The sequence below is a fragment of the Podarcis vaucheri genome, assembly GCF_965113315.1.
Source record: "Podarcis vaucheri genome assembly, chromosome: 5".
Lineage (NCBI taxonomy): Eukaryota > Metazoa > Chordata > Lepidosauria > Squamata > Lacertidae > Podarcis > Podarcis vaucheri.
The window spans coordinates 28,692,775-28,712,929 of record NC_138763.1 but is presented as its reverse complement, the minus strand read 5'-3'; the positions used below and the strand labels follow the sequence as shown (position 1 = coordinate 28,712,929).

The window sequence follows — 20,155 nt, the reverse complement described above, 5'->3', positions numbered from 1 at the left end:
GGAGACTCTTGAGAGTCCCATGGACTGCAAGAAGATCAAACCTATCCATTCTTAAGGAAATCAGCCCCGAGTGCTCACTGGAAGGACAGATCGTGAAGCTGAGGCTCCAACACTTTGGCCACCTCATGAGAAGAGAAGACTCCCTGGAAAAGACCCTGATGTTGGGAAAGATGGAGGGCATAAGGAGAAGGGGACGACAGAGGACGAGGTGGTTGGATAGTGTCTTCGAAGCTACAAACATGAGTCTGACCAAACTGCGGGAGGCAGTGGAAGACAGAAGTGCCTGGCGTGCTCTGGTCCATGGGGTCACGAAGAGTCGGACACGACTAAACGACGAAACAACAACACCCATCACAGACACCTACAAAGCGTCATCATGCCTCCATTTGGGTGTCACAAAAATCTAGAGTTTTGGGGCTAAGTTACTGTGTGTTTGGCTCTAATTGATGCACACTGTGAGACAAATTGTAAATGCAATGTCAGAATGAGCAGAGACAGAACTCACAGAACACTGCAATATTTTGCCAGCAGTGTTCATTCTTATGCATAGCTTTAGTAGGCACTATAAAGTAGAAACCTGCTTAAAACGGTAACCTGCTGGATAGCAAATGCTATTTTTGTAAGACACTGAATTTCCCTGTATCTTCAGCACAATATACTGGATTAATATCTTTAAAAGTGAGAGCATGTCATTAGCAAAATGGTCTGCAGTTCCTTTGTGCCGATAAAGTGCCTTTCCTTTATGGGGTTACGATCCTGGATGAATTATTTAGCTCTGTAACAATACAGCCTGACTGCAAAATGACTTCCTCTCTCCCTCCCTCTCTCTTTGTCCAACCGATAGCCCAACTTGATAAACAGGAAATGAGAGCTCAGCATTTTATTTTATTTTTACCATTCTGCTTACTCTGAATTATTAAACTAATGCAAACTGGCTAGCCAATAACAGCAAGTGCTAAATTTCGCTGCGCTGACAACTTTATGGGGAGAAAGTTGGAACAAGAACTTTTATCCCTTAGTCTTCTATACTGACAGTCACATTAACTAATAGGTTTTCTGCACCTTTCTCCTCTACATCTTAGGGAGGTGGATTAATTGCATAGTTGTTATTCAAAATGATTCAGTCACATTGCATATTCAGATCCATAAACACTGCATAGTGAAGACTAATTTCAGAAAAGACAAATGTGGGAAATTTTGAACTGCACAAACCAACCACAGCAATTATATGATAGTCTGATTTTTGCAATTTGTCTCTCCTGTCACTAACTTGTTAAGGATGATAAAGGGAAGTTAGAACATTAAAAAAAGCTTGTTGGATCAAACCAAAGCCATCTCTCTTTCCAGTATCCAGATTCCACAGTGGCTAAATTGACATGTCTGAGAAGCCACAAAGCAGGACATGAAGGAAATACCAGTCTTTGGCTTACATTCTCCAGCAACTGATATGCCTCTGATACTGGAGGTAATTTAAAGACGTTGATTAGTAGCTATTGATAACCTTGTCCTTCATGGACCATAAACAGCTTTTAAACCTAAGTTGGGGCCATCACCAAATATTATGGAAGCAAATTTCATAGTATAACGCTTCTTCTTCGGCAATCACTCGTAGCGGAGTAAGATTGTCTTCCATGAACACAGTGTTAATAGTGAGTCCCTGAGTGACTGTGGAGGCCAATTCTGGATCCACATGTCCTTCCACTGTGGGAACATGTTTCCGGGTGGGAGTTGATTATGGTGAGGGTTTGCCAAATGAGCGTTCCTCTTAGCACGTTTCTCCCTTTTGTCCTGAGTTCGAGCGTCTTCAAAATCCATGGCACCTTTGGTAAAGGCTGTTCTCCAGTTGGAGCACTTGCAGATCAGTGTTTCCCAATTGTTGGTGTTTATACACCAAAGGATGTTCACAAATTTATCTGGGCAGCCAATTTTCAGAAGGACAGTCCACAGAGCATTATGATTTACAATGTCGAAGGACTTAGTCGGGTCAATAAACACCATATAAAGGGGTTGGTTTTGCTCTCTGCATTTTTCATGAAGCTGCCAAATGGTGAAAATCATGTCCACTGTCCCCCTAGAAGGTCAAAAACCATTTTGGGATTGAGGAAGGGTAGCCTCGAATATTGTTAGGAGACAGTTTGCTAAGATACTTGCAAGAATTTTGCCGGCCGCAGCTCAAAAAGAGATGCCTCAATAGTTTCCGCAATCCATCCATTATATCACCTTTTTAAAAAAACACTGATAATTTTGGAATCCCTAAAGTCTGCTGGGATCTCCTCTCTCTCTTAGATTTTTTCAATGAGCTTGTGAAGTTGTCGTGTAAGTTCAATTCCACCCACTTTGAAGACTTTGGCATGTATACCACCAGGTCCACTGGCTTTGTTGTTTTTTGTTTGGTTAATAGCTATACACAACTCTCCCAGATTTGGAGATACTGCAAGCTCATCTCTAATTTGTTTTTGCGGAATTCATGAGAGGACCTCAGTGGCTACAGGGGAGTTGTGGTTAAGCAGATGCTGGTAGTATTTCCAGCACAGTGCAATAGCTTCTTTACCTTTCAGAAGTGTGGTACCCTAACTTACCGCCTTGGGTGATCCTGCTGGGAGTATGAGACTCCCGATGGCTTTGATCAAAAGGGTCACAGGAATGTGCAAACCCACCCACCATGACAAGGTGATGATTCAGCAAGTGAGACAGTATGCACTGTGTAAATAAGTACTTCCTTTGTCAGTCCTGAATCTTCCACCACTCACTTTCATTGGAAGACCCCTAAGTTCTAATATTACAGAGAGGGAGAAAATTTATTAAGGCATAATAGTAAGTGGACTAGAATCAAGTGATCTCATAGTTGATAATTTTCCCAACCATGTCCTTTTATACTCAAGAAAACACATCGTGCATCTAATGACATAGACTCTAGTCCATGAAAATGTACAACATAATATATATGATAGTTTTTAAGGTGCCACATGACTCAGTGTAGTCAAAGGAAATAATTGTCATACACAGTGTTTAGTACTGTAGAGGGTTAGAATGTTTCACATATGTTGTTCTGTTCTGGATGTAACCAGTGCTTTTTTTCTAAAAAAATGTTTAGGGGTACTCTCATTTTCCTACTCATATTGAAACACTGTGCCTCAATGAGGCCAAACTTAGATTCACAAAATGTTTAGGGGTATGCGTCCCCCTGCATCCCCCCAGAAAAAAAGCACTGGATGTAACACAAAACCACAGTGCAGTACCTTGTTCCCCTCTCTTCTGGTCCACCCACAAAGAGAACAGGAATATCTACTTATTTCAAAATCTACCTATAGTTTTGTTATTTCATCCAAACTGTGAGTAGATCTAACTGTAATTTATCCTTGGCTTGGGAATTTGTGGACTTCCAGATGTTGGTGAACTACAATTCCCATCATCCCTGAAGGTTCATCGACCTGACTGGGACTGATGGGAAGTCCATCATCTGGAGAGCCACAAGTTGGCCACTCATAGTTTATCCAAGCAACCCAGGTTGGCCTTTTTTGCAGGGAGGTTACATTCTGGATTTCTCTTTAAGTAAACTTTCAGTGGCAACTGTAATGTAAATTTCTTGCTTGATTGGGAACAAGTTGCAGGCATTTGATAAATCTTACATGTGAACTACAATAGATTCAGGATAGATCAAAAGTATGATGATATTCCTGCATGGAAAATTTATCCATGTACAAAAGCAACCTGTGAGTCATAGATGTATGCAAACACATGGTTTATTTTTTTATGTGCATGGAATAGAAAGCTGTGATTGGTACGCTACATACACACACAGCAAAAAGACATATGTTCTGTCATTCATGCAATGCCTATCTTCATTGAAATTCCATCTTTTTTAATTTTTGCAATAGAATATATTTCTGTGTAGAATTTTGTCATGTTTGAAAGCCTTCAAACTGTGAAAGCAACAAGGCTGAGATAGATCCTTTTGAGAAGAAAGAAGCTCATTATTTTTGAGTAGAAAGATTGTTTTATTTGTTATTCACCTATTTTCTGATTGCACTTGAATGGGAAATTAAGATTAGAAACAAGTTCTTTACACCACATTTAAGCCACTGTGGATTCTTTCCTCATCAACTCAAGGATCAATCAGAAATCATAATGTAACCTCATTTACTAAATAGAAGACAATCACATTACCTTCTGTAGCATCATGTTGCCTTGGTGTGCATTGACATTATGCCGGCTGATTTCTCTTTTGTACTGATATTCATACACTTGATTTGTTACATTGACAAGCAGAGTGGGCAAGCCTGCCTTGAGCTTCTCGCAATCATAGACGGTTCCACTTTCAAAATCAGATGGTGCTGTAGCATACCGTAAAATTAATCCCATGGTGAGACCTAACAATAAAGAGAAGAAGAAAGATGGAGAACCTTCAGCTTAAGTATCTAAATCTGAGTTACTTGTTAAGTGGGGGAAAGTAAACAAGCATTTTTATTGTGGGCAAATGCTCTGATTAGAAACATCATATTTAATTTAGATGAGGAGCAGACAGCTTGAAGCCCTAGGGTGTGTCCTCTACCAAAATCCAAAAACCCCTTACAAGTGATCAGATTGGACCTCTGGAATGATCTCTCCCTTCCCCTTCATCCCATTGTGTGTGGGGGGGGGGAGAGGGGGAGGGAGGGAGGGAAGGAGGGAGAGGAAGAGAGAGAGGTAGAGAGGAGTGGCCCTGCCCACTTTTGGTTCTGATGCCTCCCACTATTGACAGGTGAGGAGGAATGTGTCCACTACAGGTAGAAGAAGAAGAGGAGTTTGGATTTGATATCCCGCCTTTCACTCCCTTTAAGGAGTCTCAAAGCGGCTAACATTCTCCTTTCCCTTCCTCCCCCACAACAAACACTCTGTGAGGTGAGTGGGGCTGAGAGACTTCAAAGAAGTGTGACTGGCCCAAGGTCACCCAGCAGCTGCATGTGGAGGAGCGGAGACGCGAACCCGGTTCCCCAGATTATGAAACTACCGCTCTTAACCACTACACCACACTGGCTCTTGAACTTTTCCAGGTGAAAAGGTGAACTTTTCCAGCAACAGGAGAAGCAATAGAGGGCACACTTTCCTGTTCATGTTCTTCAGATAGGGATGAGTGTGTGTGTGTGATTCAAGTCAGTTCACATTTGAAGGCAATTTGAAATGTAATTTGCATGTTTCCAAACACCACCAAACACTTCTCCAAATTTTCCAGTGCATTTTTCCAGCCAGGTAACGTGCACAAAAAGGCGTATGCTAGAGGAAGTGTGCAAAGGAATGCATAATAGGGAAATGCATTCTATTAGAGAAAACTGATTTGCATAATTATGTAGAGAAATTTTCTGGTGAATATTCACAGGGACTTTAAACAAAACTGACGTGGAAATGTGGAGAACTGAGTTTAAGATATGAAAAATGAGAAACTCAGAGAAACCAGATTTGATATACTTGTACAGGGTCCTCGCTGTGAGATCACATTCACCTGGTGCTATATCAGCTGCACTGGCTCCTGGTGGAGTACAGGATCAGGTTTAAGGTGCTGGTTTTAACCTTTAAAGCCCTATACAGCCTAGGACCCTCGTACCTATGGGACCTCCTCTCCTGGTATGTCCCACAGAGGAACTTATGGTCTTCAAACAAAAACATCCTGAAGGTCCCAGGCCACAGAGAGATTAGGCTGGCCTCAACTAGAGCCAGGGCTTTTTCGGCTGTGGCTCCAATCTGGTGGAACGCTCTGTCATAAGAGACTAGGGCCCTGCAGGACTGGACATCTTTCCGCAGGGCCTGCAAGACAGAGCTGTTCCACAGGCCTTTGGTCAGGGCACAGCCTGACTCCCTCCTTTGGCAATCTTCACAGAACTTTAGCCTAATGGTTGCCATCAATTTGAGTTGAATTAATTTTATAATGAAATGATTTTAGAATGTTGTACTATTTTATTGTTGTTAGCTGCCCTGAGCCTGGCTTTGGGGAGGGCGGGATATAAATAAAATTTATTACAGTGGTGCCTAGCAAGACAAAAAGAATCCGTTCTGTGATTCTCTTCGTCTAGCGGTTTTTTCGTCTTGCGAAGCAAGCCCATTGAAGGATTAGCGGATTAGCGCTATTAGCGCTATTAGCGCTATTAGCGCTATTAGCGGCTTTTAGCGGCTTATCTGCTGATTGGATCAGCTGATAAGCGGCTTAGCGGCTTAGAAAAAGGGGAGGGGAGGAAAAAAACCCAGCAGGAACTCGCCATTGTCGTCTTGCGAAGCAAGCCCATGGGAAATTCGTTTTGCGAAGCACCTCCAAAATGGAAAACTCTTTCATCTAGCGAGTTTTCCGTCTTGCGAGGCATTCTTCTTGCGGGGCACCACTGTACTATTATTATTATTATTATTACTCACCCATCGCTATCTGCAACACTACCTTTACTCTTATATAGGTATGGCATTGTAAGGTTTGAGACAAGCAAAGCCAGACCAGAGCCGATAGCTCTAAGATAAAGGTAGCTTTTATTAGGACAGACTCTTGGTTCATCTAGACCAGGATAGCTTGGTGTGATCAGCAGCAGCTTAACAGAATCTGTAACAGGGCACTTTCTTTCCTCCTCTCCCTCTGAATCTCTGCTCTCCAAGAGATCTTTGGAGGGATATAATACACCTATTAAAGACTGAACAGAAGCACTCCTCATTGGGGCTTTGGAATTACTGCTGCATCTGAATGAAGGCTGCAATTTTCCCAGGTTGTACTTTATTTCTGCATTTACAAGCCCGTCAGTTGTCAAGTGAAAAAGAACCATGCATACATAAATGCTTCTAAAGTGCTCATAGTACTGTGTGGATATGCAGTCTTACCTAAAAAGGAAACCAAACATTTACAGGAAATCATATGCAAGCCTTACTGCTATCACACTGCTGCCTTTTCTTTGGGGGTTAAGGCAATTCCCTCATCACAGCTGCAACACTTTTTGGCTACTCTCTCCACTGTTCTCTGTGGCCACATCTCCCCAACCCCATGTCAGGAAGAGATTGTAGCATAACAATTTCTGGCAAGAATTGCGAATCGGTGTAGTTGGAACCTGAAACTCTAATAATGATGATTTAATAAAAGAATGGAATGGGAAAAGATTGGCAAAGACACAGAGAACATATGCCTGCTTAGCCATTTCATGATGTAGCGAGCATCCTCTATGTGGGGTGTGATGGATTTGGGGTTCTGTGCTGTGACACTAGACACCACCCCTCTCTGCTCTACTAGCAGATATCAGTAGGGCCCAACATGATGGATGGATCAGTTTGTTTCCAATCCATGTGCCTTTCATGTGTTCATTCATATCTATTTCATCCTGCTTTTGTATTGCTCTATGGAATTTTGAAAAAGAAATCCATATGAAAATTTATATTGTATCTGATTCCTTATCTTCTCACAAAATATTGCTTAAATTTGTATTTTATCTCTGTGCACGTATTTCCAAGTGTAGTATACCTTAACGCAGGGGTTGGCAAGGTTTACCTCGCCTGGGCCGGTTCACTCCTATGGAGACTGCGTCTGCACAGACGCGATTTCCGGTGCTGCGAAAGCAAGTCCTTGCTCCACCCTGTGCTGGTTTAGAGTAGTGCGTGGGGATTCACCAAGAAAGTGGCTGGGTTCGGGGACAGCTCAGGGGCTGTTTAAATGACCCCCGTGGGCTGCTTGTGGCCCATGAGTTGCAGGTTGCTGAACCCTGCCTCAACGTTTTGATTTTGCCTTCTTCAGTTATAGCTGAAAGCTATGGTTGGCTAGAGGGGACGCAGGTGGCGCTGTGGGTTAAACCACAGAGCCTAGGACTTGCCGATCAGAAGGTTGGCGGTTCGAATCCCTGCGACAGGGTGAGCTCCCTTTGCTCGGTCCCTACTCCTGCCAACCTAGCAGTTCGAAAGCACGTCAAAGTGCAAGTAGATAAATAGGTACCGTTCTGGCGGGAAGGTAAATGGCATTTCCGTGCGCTGCTCTGGTTCGCCAAAAGCGGCTTAGTCATGCTGGCCACATGACCCGGAAACTGTACGCCGGCTCCCTCGGCCAATAAAGTGAGATGAGTGCCACAACCCCAGAGTCGGCCACAACTGGACCTAATGGTCAGGTGTCCCTTTACTTTTACCTATGGCTGGCTAGAACTTGCTTCTGCTTTCTGGAGGCTTACCTTGCCATCAGATCCAGTTATAATCGTGTTTGGACTTCCTGCTTCATGATATACCTCATAACGGGGGTTTGTACATACATTCAAAGACAGTTAATTCAGTGAAAGACAAAGCTGCTTTTTGTGTAAAAAGAATTGAACATGACATGGCTTTTTGGGGGGCTCCCTACTGACTTTTGAACTCTTTGCAGAAACATTATTGGGAGCTTTTCACGTCTCTCTTCCTTCCTCCACCACAGAAAACACAGGAAACTTGCATCTGGACAGTTCACATCGCAAGAGTCATTATTTGGTCTGTTAAAAACATTTCAGATGAATCAGCAACAAAGTGTTTGTTAACACTCCCACCCTCCTCTCAGGTTTTGCAATAGGCCAAGTCTACTGAAAATCTCTGTGTGATGTGAACTCATGAAAAACGATGAGAATCAGTTTTCAGTTGTTAAAGAAGCTGTGTTCTTAGCATCATGAAAGTAAAATAAAAAGCTGGGAAACAGGAGCCCTTAAAATGCAATGTTGAAGTAAATTAGCCTTTAAAAACCTACTTACATAAATGTCTGATAAAGGCTTGGTTGCCTCAATCATTGCAGAAGATTGGGGAAATCACTATAACAGAGCCAGTTTAACTGGCAGCTTAAAAGTAGCATAATTACTTTTGTGTTCCAGCAGGGAATCATATCATAAATGGCCTCTGCTGTGGAGCAGATAATATTCACTAACAGTAGGCTTCACATTTTAGTGAGCTTGCAAATTATATAAAAGAAGGTGGCCTACACATCCCTTAAGGGAATCTATTAGAACCTGTACAGGTTTTCTCACTTGCGTTATATTTACTGCCATCTACCATGTCTGGAACAGCAGTTTTTGGGTGGGCACTTATACGCATCCCTGTTAATTTAGAAATGAATACCATAATTTTAATAGAAATACAATCCATCTCACCATTGTGAAGACTGTGTCCAGGTGAGCTGTGGACACCAGGCATCACCAACATGGCACTTTCCTGAAGCCATGGAATACAACTGCCATCCAAACAAGACCATGGAGGATGAAAGTTGTAAGGCACATGTTGGCTACTTCTGCAAGATACTGCCATATTATGTAATCACATCTATTGTAGTTCCTTCCTGGGAGCACACAGTGCTCTGCAGTTGTGGTGAGAGTGGGACACACCTATTCCAATTGGATCTTAAATGCTTTTGATCATTTACTAGCGCTGAAAGTGGTCTGCAGCAGAGACAATAGATGAGAGATGAGTAAGCCTAGCAGATGTTCTTAATCAATATTGTCAGGTCACTAATGGAGCTCTTGACCTTTTGCAGCACTCCGAGGAACAAACAGAGATACAATTAATGTCTGAGGATTCAAAAATTAACAAAAGCCTCCAATGAGAGTCTATTATAGCCCATTGCAGCAACACTGTTTCCCCACTCTGCATATTATAGGACCAATTAAAGCAAGTTCAAAGAACATCACAGCCTGACACCTCCTCCCCCACCCATCCCCAAAATTGTTTGAGGTTAGCAATGCCATCAGCTTTGGTTGCAAATGTCCAAGTCCCCATACAGCAAAACAAGGAGATCCCCCAAAATGGAGTAGGACTGGCAAACCGCATTTTGGAAACAAGTGTTGTAATACACATTACCATCTAAAGAGGGCACCACTGATCAGGGTGGCTAAACTTCAGGCTCTTAAGCCGCAATATTTAAGCATGCTTACATGGAAGGGCTTTTCAAGTCAAAGACACCGTGGGCCAATCTTAAGAAAATTCATGTTGCACAATCCTACTGAGTCTGTATACTAACTGCAAGTGGAAGATCACATGTTTGAATGCTCTCTACCAAAAGAAAAGAAGAACCGAGAAGCCCTTCCTGCGTGTGGAAATCTGATCTCTTTAGGAAGTGCAATCTATGATGCAAGCGCCACCGAGGACAAGATTCTGTATCCTTCTAGTTTCTCCTGAATGAAAAACTGGGACAAAGCAGACCTTCCCCCATGGATCTAAGAAGACCTTATGAGAGGAGCGCTCCCTTCAATATGCAAGGCTCAGGCCATATCCTGGCCAACATTTTCTGCAGTGCCCTCCTGTAAAGAGATCACACTTTAAAACAAATAGCAAAATTAAAAGAATGTTCTTTGTGATGAGACTGCTTGGTTAAGACTCTCCTCCCTGGAAGAGAGGGGAGTAGTTGTGGGCGGGAGACCGAGCTCCGCCCCTGGTAGGGGGCATTAGCCCCCTCCCCTCCTACCTGGCTGGCCACCACGCCCACCGGAGGTGGCCAACCAGGTGCCTCCGGGGGGCGTGTGTAGCAGCTTAATGCTGTGGTGCTAGCTCCGCCTCCTCCTCATTCGTCGTCGCAGAACTGTATGGCCATTGAAAAAACCAGGAAACTCCTGAACCGGGCGGTAGCCCGTTGTGTGCGCTTTATTTATGGCCGAGTCATTTATCATGACCGTATCCGGATTGGCGACCAAGCCATGTACCGGAATGACGGAGTTCATCTAACGGACATTGGGAATGATATTTGGTTGGACAGTGTCATTAGCAGCATTAGGGATTGGTTGCAGCTGTGAGGGTATTGGCGGCGAGCCCCTTTGCGGCTCGGGTGGCGGTTAGGCATTGGATTCATGTGTTGTGCTGTGTCAAGGGCTAGGTGTGGCCATCGCCTATGCTATCTACCGTGGGTTATTCCATTAAAGGAATCTGGCGGTCGTGTATTCCGTCCGATGCCTGCTTGGCGGGAGGCCCTGGCACGACCCTCGGTGACATCAGGGGGTGAGCCTATAGTTGGATGAGCATCAACAGGCTTCACCTACTGTTGAATAAACCCACCACCTATAGTCATCCAATGCCTAAGCCAATACCTTTTCACTGCTGTAATCAATAAAGTTGTGGCCTTTTCTTGCCCATTAACCTTATATCACGTGTCCTTGTGTATTTATTTCACATAGCGGGGTCGGGCCCTCGATCCACAAATGTATAATCTATTTGCAAGAGATGCTGAAGCACCCCAAATATCTTTTTTGTAAACTGAAATTTTGCATTTTCTATTAAGCCACGGTTCTACAACTAAATGCAGAGATATCCTTAAGCAATTCTTGCCCACTGAAGGCACAAAGTGCTGGATGTGCCTTCATCTTTTCTGCATTGTCGTAGAATGGGAGCTGAAAGAAAAAATCCTAGGCCAGCAATAAGCAGTACTGGCAAAGCTGTACTGTGAAGATGATCCATTCTCTTGTGAACGTCAGGTCAGATCAAAGGCCTATCTAGTCCAGCATGCTGTTTCCCTCAATAGTGAACCAGATGCCTATGGAAAGCTGAGAAGCTGGAGATAAGGGCAATAATCATCTCCCACTAGTGATCTCCAGCAACCAGTGTCCAGAAGTATGCTGCCTCTGACCTTGGAGGTAATATATAAATACCATGAATAGTCTTATCCTCTGTGCATTTGTTACATGTGCTACACATGCCCACCCCTTCAGTGCTTTTTTTTTTAAAATAAAATGCCAGTACTTATTTTTTTAATAAAAGTGCTGTGGATGCCAGCACAAAATGGCTGCCATAGACAGGATCAGTCACTGTGAATCACACTGACAGCAAATTCAGTTTCTTGAAGACTAATCAGCATGTAGCCAAAGGGAGAGCTTTCAGGGTCTTGGGGAAACCCTAAGGTTTGCAGAAGTGCAAAAAATTGCAGAAGGGAGGGGGGAAACTGGGGGTGGGGGAGAACCACAAAAACAGCCTGATGTGGACTGAGCAGAGCATGCTCACTGTTGCAGGTGGAGAACTGTAAAACCAGGAGAGCAGGGACATGGATTGGGTTCTCCTGGTACAGGGTTATCCTGAGCAGAAACACTCCCCACATTGCAATGTTTTGTTGCAGGTTCCACTAAAATCTCCCTCAATGAAATTGAGAAGAATGAACAGAGACACCAAAATCTCATGAAAACTGGGACAATGCTGGAGTCGGAGTTGAGGTGCCCTGGCATCTGACATTACCTTTGTAGTTCAGGATGAAGATGCAGTACAAAGTTGACAATTGCCATGTGTAGCATGGTTTTTATGGAAGCCACCCAGAGTGGCTGGGGAGGCCCAGCCAGATGGGCGGGGTATAAATAATAAATTATTATTATTATTATTATTATTATTATTATTATTATTATTATTATTACATTGTATTGCCACCAGGATGAAAGCATGGGAAGATAGCACCAGAGTGACTTGACTACCTCTTTTTTATTATTGCAGTGGTACCTTGGTTTATGAACTTAATCCATTCCAGAAGTCTGTTCTTAAACCAAAGCTTTCTTAAACCAAGGTGTGCTTTCCCATAGCAGCGGGGGACTCCATTTACAAATGGAACACACTCAATAGGAAGCAGAACATGTTCTTATTCCAAGGCAAAGTTCACAAACCAAAACACCTACTTCTCGGTTTGCAGCGTTCTTAATCCAAGTTGTTCATAAACTAAGCTGTTCTTAAACCAAGGTACCACTGTATAGTCAGAAGCCTGAATGTAAAAGCAGATTTCAGATTAGGAGAAGCAGGAACAGTTTTTGCCTGGTTGTTCACATACTGTATTCATTCATAATGCTGTATTGAAACTTGTTTTATTTTGGGTTAGGGAAGAAAGAATAACTGGTCTTTTTTCAGGGGAGGGGGAGTTTTTTAAAAATCCATGCTGCATCTTGGATAAGTTTGTAGCTTTTATATCAATTCTGAATGTTGGAGGACAGGAATAAAGTTAAGTCTGTAAAAGGTAAAAAGCAAAGGACCCCTGGATGGTTAAGTCCAGTTATAGGGGTGCAGCGCTCATCTCACTTTTCAAGCCAAGGGAGCTGTCGTTTGTCCACAGACAGCTTTCTGGGTCATGTGGCCAGCAGGACTAAACCTCTTCTGGTGCAACGGGACACCATGATGAGTGCCAGGGCACGGTAGCTATTTATCTATTTGCACTGATATGCTTTTGAACTGCCAGGTTGTTAGAAGCTAGGACAGAGCAACGGAAGTTCGCCCAGTTGCACAGATTCGAACTCCTGACCTTCCGATTAGCAAGCTGAAGAGGCTCAGTGGTTTAGACCACAGCGTCACCCACGTCCCGCAGTTAAGTCTGTAGATTGCAGCCTTTCTACAAAAAGAGAACTGCTCAGTGAAAAAACTTCTCATCAGCCACTGAGTTAGAAGAGGAAATGTTTGGCTATATACCCAAAAGAAGAGTGCTTAGAAAACCTTTTCAAAGACTTAGGACTGAACGGGATGGGTTGGGTATAAATAACGAATAATTATTTTTTGAAAAAGACCGAACAGTTGAAATGGATCTATAACCGTTTGTTCCTTGATATTATTGTTCATTGTCCTATTTTTAACACACCAGTGTGTGGCAGCTGTGAAAAAGGCAAATTTCATGCTAGGGAACATTAGGAAAAGAACTGAAAATAGAACTGCTGATATCATAGTGCCGTTATACAAATTGACCACATTTGGAGTACTTTGCGCAATCCTGGTCAGCTCGCCTCAAAAATGATATTGTGGAATTGGAAAAGGTTCAGAAAGGGGCAACCAGAATGATCAAGAGAATGGAATAACTCCTCTGTAAAGAAAGCTTGCAGCATTTGGAAGTCCTTAAGTTTAGAGAAAAGGCAAGTTGGAAGTGACATGATAGAATACATGCATTGCATGAAGAGAGGGAATAGAAAAAGGTTCTCCCTGCTCTGTCATCACACTGTAACTCCTGGACATCTAACAAAGCTGAATGTTGGAAGATTCTGGACAGATCAAACAAGAACTTCTTCACACAGTCCACAATTAAACTATGGAACTATAGTAGGCAGTGATGCCTACCAATTTGGATGGCTTTAAAAGAGGACTGGATAAATTCATGGTGGGTAAAGCTATCAGCTTGTATATTTCCATCGAGGAGATTCACTGTTCTTTCACATGTGTTACGGACACTGAGAAAACACCTGCAGCCCAGACCCAGCTGAACTGGATTAAACCCTGAGATAACACAAGGCCTCTGCAACACTTTACCCTGGTATTTTCTGAGCTTTATGGCAGAGGGTCTAATCTATTCTAAGCTATCCAGAAGGTCTGACTTAGAATAATTGAGAAAGAAATTCTGCGAATGGTGGAGGGGGAGAGGGATTGGTTTTGCCTTGCAGTCATTTCTGAACAGCAGATATTTTAACTCTACTATCCTATTTCCAAAGAGAAAGATAAGTTACTGCCCAGCTACTACATGGGAGTGAATGATCCGCAGATGCATTTCTCTGTCTTGACTTTGACCGAGTGCAAGCATTCCACTTTGAAGCAAAGAGCTGAACTCCCTTTTCATGCTCGCTTTAGTGGTTGATGAGTTACAGGCGTGAACTTTGAAAGGCTGCATCCTTTCCTTCCTGTTTCAAACTTCTGCATGCACTTAAACCACACACATATTGTTATACACGATGAGAAGCTGCCTATGAGTCTGTTATGCACATATCCAGTTTGCAATCAATGACATTTATTTGCGTCCATGTGGTTGAGGCAGCAGCTTCATCTTACGTTCTCATATTACATAGTGAGATGCTAGAGTGTGGCAGAATATGATTTGATAGACATAGAATTAGGAAGCTGTGAACTAAGCTTAGAAGTGCCTACGGGGAGATTCAGATAACCATATCTTTAATAGGATTGATGCAACTGTCACATGTTGCCTGAAATTTCCAGCTATCATGGGTAGCCTTTTTTCAGCAACTACAAGAAGCACCAATCAATGGAACTTCACATGTGATCACCACGTTGTACTGTGTTTGTGTGTACAGTCATACTTCGTGTTGCGTTCCGCTCTTGTTACGGACTTTCAGCTTATGAACAAAGCAAACCCAGAAGTGTTTACTTTGTGATGTTAACATATGAGAGTGCTGGAGGTGAAATAGTTAAACAGGTTACCCAATCAGAAGCCAGGGGGTGGAGTCAAAGGGACTATAAAACCAGCTCTGGGAGGGGCAAAAGGGGGAGTTCATTGGGAGTTGAGTGGTTGGTTGGAGTGGGAGTGAATTGGGATAGAGTGTGGGTAGGTTGAGTTAGTGCAGCGAAATAAACTGAGTCAGGAACATTTAGGAGCTAGGAAGACAGGTAAATCTGAGAGGTGGTTTAGGGAGTGTGAGCAGGTAGCGGAAGTTATAGGTCTGGATAGGCAGCCCATGATTGTAATTGACTGAGACCGTTTATGAAACCACGTGCTTGTTAAAATGCAATAAATAAACAGAAATTTATGTTCCAGTTTAACCCTGACTGGACTCAGTAATTTACCAGGTAGGGCATGGGTGGTGGCAGCAAGAAATAAAGTGGTGGCAGAGGGATCAATAGATAGTGAAATGTCCGGCGACCCTGTGTGATCACCACAACTTCCGGGTTCGCCGCCCTCGCATGCACAAAAGCAATCTGTGTGCTTCACGCATGCGCAGAAGCAATCTGGGCACTTCATGCACGCACAGAAGCGCTCAATTGCACCACACACATGTGCAGAAGAGGTGCTCTAGTTGCAGAAATGGATTAAGTCTGCAACTAGAGGTACCACTGTATACTGGATCCAGAAGATGCTCCAGCATTGTTGCAAGGTGAGCAGCTTGTTTTGCTCCAGAGATGAGACTCAGCTCCACATTCAGTACTGCTACAGCAACTGCCAATGGCTCTGAAGCATGCATATTCTCTTTAGGATATCATATGACTCAGCACTGTTGTGCCAATGGCTTCTGAGATGCAAAAGGAAGTTGGTGGTTTCTTGTGTGGCACTCAAAAGGGATTTCAGTCCAGCTTATTCACCAGCACTAGTGTAAGGCTATACCGGTAAGAAGCAGCACATGGGTGTTAGAGGTTTAAATATTCAAGTGAGGCAGAGTAGTATCAGAGCTTTATCCCATTGCTTGCCTATGTTAGGATAATGCTTTAGCTGCAGTTGCCACCGCACAAATAGTACTGATGACGGACAGCATAGGTTTGGGCTATAAGTACCATTTTTGTATCATGCAAAATTCAGATTCAGGTACCCGATTCATCCAAGCATGGTGCTATGATTTCAAAGTGTATTCTGTGTTTGCATTTACAGCCTTTGGGGGATCCATTGCAGCAGCAATCCATAGTGCAGCCAAAGTGCAAAGGGACTGAGATGATAAATTCTCTCTTGTGTAAAAAGAAAAATAAGGCAGTGTTAATGGCTGCTGACAATGGGGAAATTACCCAATAGGGTTCATGAATATTTCAGACAGGCTGCAAAACATGGATGCAACCCATAGCCACTCTAAATAGGTCATAGTTTAAAAAGGGGGGGGGGAGAAAATGAACAAACATCCCCAAGTAATGCTTCACGAGAGTGCAAATTCAACAATCCCATCAGTTAACCAATAGCCTTTTTGTTCAAAAATCACAAACATAAAAGTGCCAAACATAAAATGTATGATGCATTTTATTAAAATTGGCATTACAGTGGTACCTCGGTTTAAGAACAGTCCAGTTTAAGAATGATTTGGTTTATGAACTCCCCAAAACTGGAAATAGTGTTCCAGTTTGAGAACTTTACCTCGGCCTCAGAACGGAATCAGAATGGTGGAAGGGCACCTGCGGTGGGAGGCCTCATTAGGGAAAGCATGCCTCTGTTTAAGAACAGTTTCGGTTTAAGAACGGACTTCCAGAATGGATTATGTTCGTAAACAGAGGTACCAGAATCAGAATAAAAGGAAGAGAATAAGATGTATCAATAGCAGCTTTTGAATTGTAAACACACAGGCATTTGACATCAGACTTTGATGCAAGCCACTTATTCCAGAACAGTTCTGAACTTTTCACAGAGGTTATGCCAGGATGCATTATGTTGTGGACTTTAGCCTTGGGCAATGATCTTGCCGTGCTCCCCTACCACCCATTTATAGAAAGCAGAGTACAGGCTGGCTGCTGCAAGACTCCTCTTTCTTTCCTGACACACCACCACTGTGTATCCGGTACACTGCAGTGCTATCAGACCATGTACTTCCTGCAAACATATGCTGGGAGTCTAGATAAAATGTAGGCTTTTGAAAGGTGACTTGCAGAACTCTGCTGGATGCACGTGACCTGGCTGCACAGCAGACCAATAATCAGGTGCACATCAGGTGAGAAAGGGGTACAGTGAGAAAGAAGAGATTATGCCCAAATCCTATGGCAGCCACCATGTGCACTCCTCTCTCAGTTTATGGAAGCATGGCAGTTTATGCAGCATGACAGGCAAAACATAAAATAAAGCATCATGCTTCTCTCATATTATCCTACCAGTTAGCTCTAAATTTCATTGTTCAGTAAATTCAACAACGTTACCAAAAGCCATCACTCAGTCTCTACCATTCACCAATCTGAAACAGCTGCAAGTACATATATACCCAGCTTTCAACAATTTCCCTTTCTATCCCCTGAACTTATTTTGCAACTTCAGTCAGGAAATGAACTATGTAGGTCAAACCTGCCACAGGAGCGGAAAGCATTTTTATTTTATTTTATTAAGGTTCAAAATGAATTTGTTTCCTTGACAATTTTATAGGGATGGTAACTACAACATGGGGGGTTCTTGAATGGACTTTTCACACACACATAGGCTGCATTCAGATGTGGGGTTTTTATTGTATCAGTTTTACTGGCTCTGATGCTATTGCTTCTGTCCTGTTTCCCAGCATTCCTTTTACATTGCAGTACCTGTTGCATTACAGAACTGTGGCTTCTTTATTGATATATTGCCATGTCGTGCTAAATTTTAAGTGGTGGGGATATCACCCCAAATGTCATCACATGAAATTGCAATGCAAAACACCCACAATTTTCCAAGTTAACCAAGTTCCTAATGGGGTTTTCTTCTAGAAACAACACAGAAATGAGTGCTAAACTTCCACTGGATTTCCAGAAGTGGCTTTCACATCATGTGACAGATCACGTAAAATGTGGAAGTGATCAGGCAAGGAAAAGTCAGGAAAACTGAATAATATGATGTCTGAAGGTAATCATAGTCACTAATTATCCTTTTGACTCCATGTTAACACATAGCTTTGTTATAAAAGTGTCAGGTATACATTTCAGTCCTTTTTCCTTTGCCCAGACTGTAGTTTTACTCAGTTCTGTAGGCTTGCTTGTTGATTTTTTTTACTTACTGCTGATAGTACTTAAAGCTGAATGGATGATGATTATTTCTTCAGTGTTATCTCTGGTTTTACAGGAGCAAAGTGAAGGGTTAATGCATTAACTGAGTCAGTGTTTTTAAAGGCAGGCAAACTTTTAATGCATCCTGGCAGGGCTCTGAATTCCTAATGCATGAACGCTGATGCTGTTATTAAAACTGCAGAGTTCCTATAGAGTGCAATTATTATGTTTGCTCTGTAAACTATGGGATTCTTGTCTGTTTCAGTAGGGTTATAGCAAGGCCAACCGTGTGTGAGCAAGATGTTGCTATTTGGAAAAGATTGTGTCTGCACCCGGCGAAAGTAAAACTTCACATAAGAACACACACAAAAAGTCCCCTTCCTATCACAGGGTGATATATAGCACATTCATTACCTAGCATGTGGTTTCCTAACTGTGGAGCTCACAGAAGGTCCTTCTTACACATATGGCTCGCATATGAAACTCAAGAAAACCCACATAAAGAAGAATGTAAACTACAAGATTCAAGATGGGGTAAAAACTCCTGAGGACAGCTTTTAGAGTGTCTCATTTTTCACAACCTATTAAAATGAAAAAGAGAAAAAGAGCCCTGGAAAAACAACAACCGAGAGCTAAGCTTGCTGAAACTACATCCAACAGAGGGGGGCTGGACCCAGGAGGATTCTCCCAGGTTCTCTAATAAAGACTCAACTGTGCTCCCATCTGGCATATTGGTAGTGAGATTCCACCCAAGTCTATTCAGCATAGTCCTATGAAAAATAATCTCTTTAAACCGGTCAGGCACTCGCAGGAAACAAACAAATGTTTTGGAGATGTGATATGCTCAATGAAGCCTGTTTTGCTGACAATGTGCTCATGACATTTACTTCCTTGACAAGTGATCCTCGAGCTATTCCATATGAGAGAGAGAGAGAGAGAGAGAGAGAGAGAGAAAGGAAAAGAGAGAAAGGAGGGTGGATTGCATTTGTTATTTTACGGCACAGTTCAATGGGCTTGTGACTTTTAAATTAATGCATCTCCTCATTTAGGGTTTTGAAAGCACTTTGAGCTCAAGTGTCTAATTACGCACATTATGCAACAAGTTTAAAAAACGGCAAGGCACAACTTTTGACTCACCGTAAACCATGGCGCCTCCCGTTTCATGCAAAAAGCGGAATCGGTGGTTTTTAAACAGCCAAATGGTGAGTATCGTAAGGATGAGCAAGAAGTTAAAGACCAGCAGCTCCAAAGCACCCTGGTGATAAAAGTGGTCCTCATCTTTCACTGACCCTAATTTCCTTGGATTCTCCATTTCATCGCTATTTGCTTTCAATACTCTACAATCACCCCGCAGAATTAGCTGGAAAATGCCATGCTAAAGAAAACTTGAGACGTTAAATCCTGAATGGCTGCTTTGGTAAAAGAAAGCCTAGACAGTACTGAAATTCGCAACAAACACATCTGCTTTATTTGCAGCCTCTCAGCAAACTGCCACAGCATCTGAATTCAGCTGGATTCTGGTTACAACTTCCTGTTTCCCTCTTAAAGCTGTCCTGTCTCATTTTTTATCTTGAGGTTGCATCACTGTAGTGTCTTTTACTGGGGTGTGCCTTGATGGCTTTCTCATCTGCAAATGATTTTTTGTTGTTAAAAAAAAAGAGGGAGAAAGGGTTTACACATTAAGAAGGTGGCAAAGTTTAAACAAGTGCCATCATTAATTGTAAGGGTGCTCTATGTTTTTATGATTGCTGCTCTATGTTTTAATGATTTATTATCTTTGCTTATTTTGTTTTGTTCATGAATTACTTCTCTGGGTACATCCCAAAGCAATTCAGAATAGAAGGTTCATAAAAAAAATTCTCTA

The 20,155-nt window shown here is 42.6% G+C and overlaps 1 protein-coding gene across 1 annotated transcript in view; it reads right to left on the bottom strand.

The window, feature by feature from the left end:
* The window catches only part of SLC9A9 (solute carrier family 9 member A9), a 269,909-nt gene extending 250,011 nt beyond the window's left edge, over nucleotides 1-19,898 (bottom strand). The window contains exons 1-2 of the mRNA XM_082224708.1: nucleotides 19,429-19,898; nucleotides 4,168-4,370 (exon numbers count right to left, since the gene is read on the bottom strand). Coding sequence (XP_082080834.1) covers nucleotides 4,168-4,370; nucleotides 19,429-19,603 — 378 coding nt within the window. The 5' untranslated portion in view covers nucleotides 19,604-19,898. The remainder of the gene's footprint in view (nucleotides 1-4,167; nucleotides 4,371-19,428) is intronic.
* Between the last annotated feature and the right edge of the window lie 257 nt (nucleotides 19,899-20,155).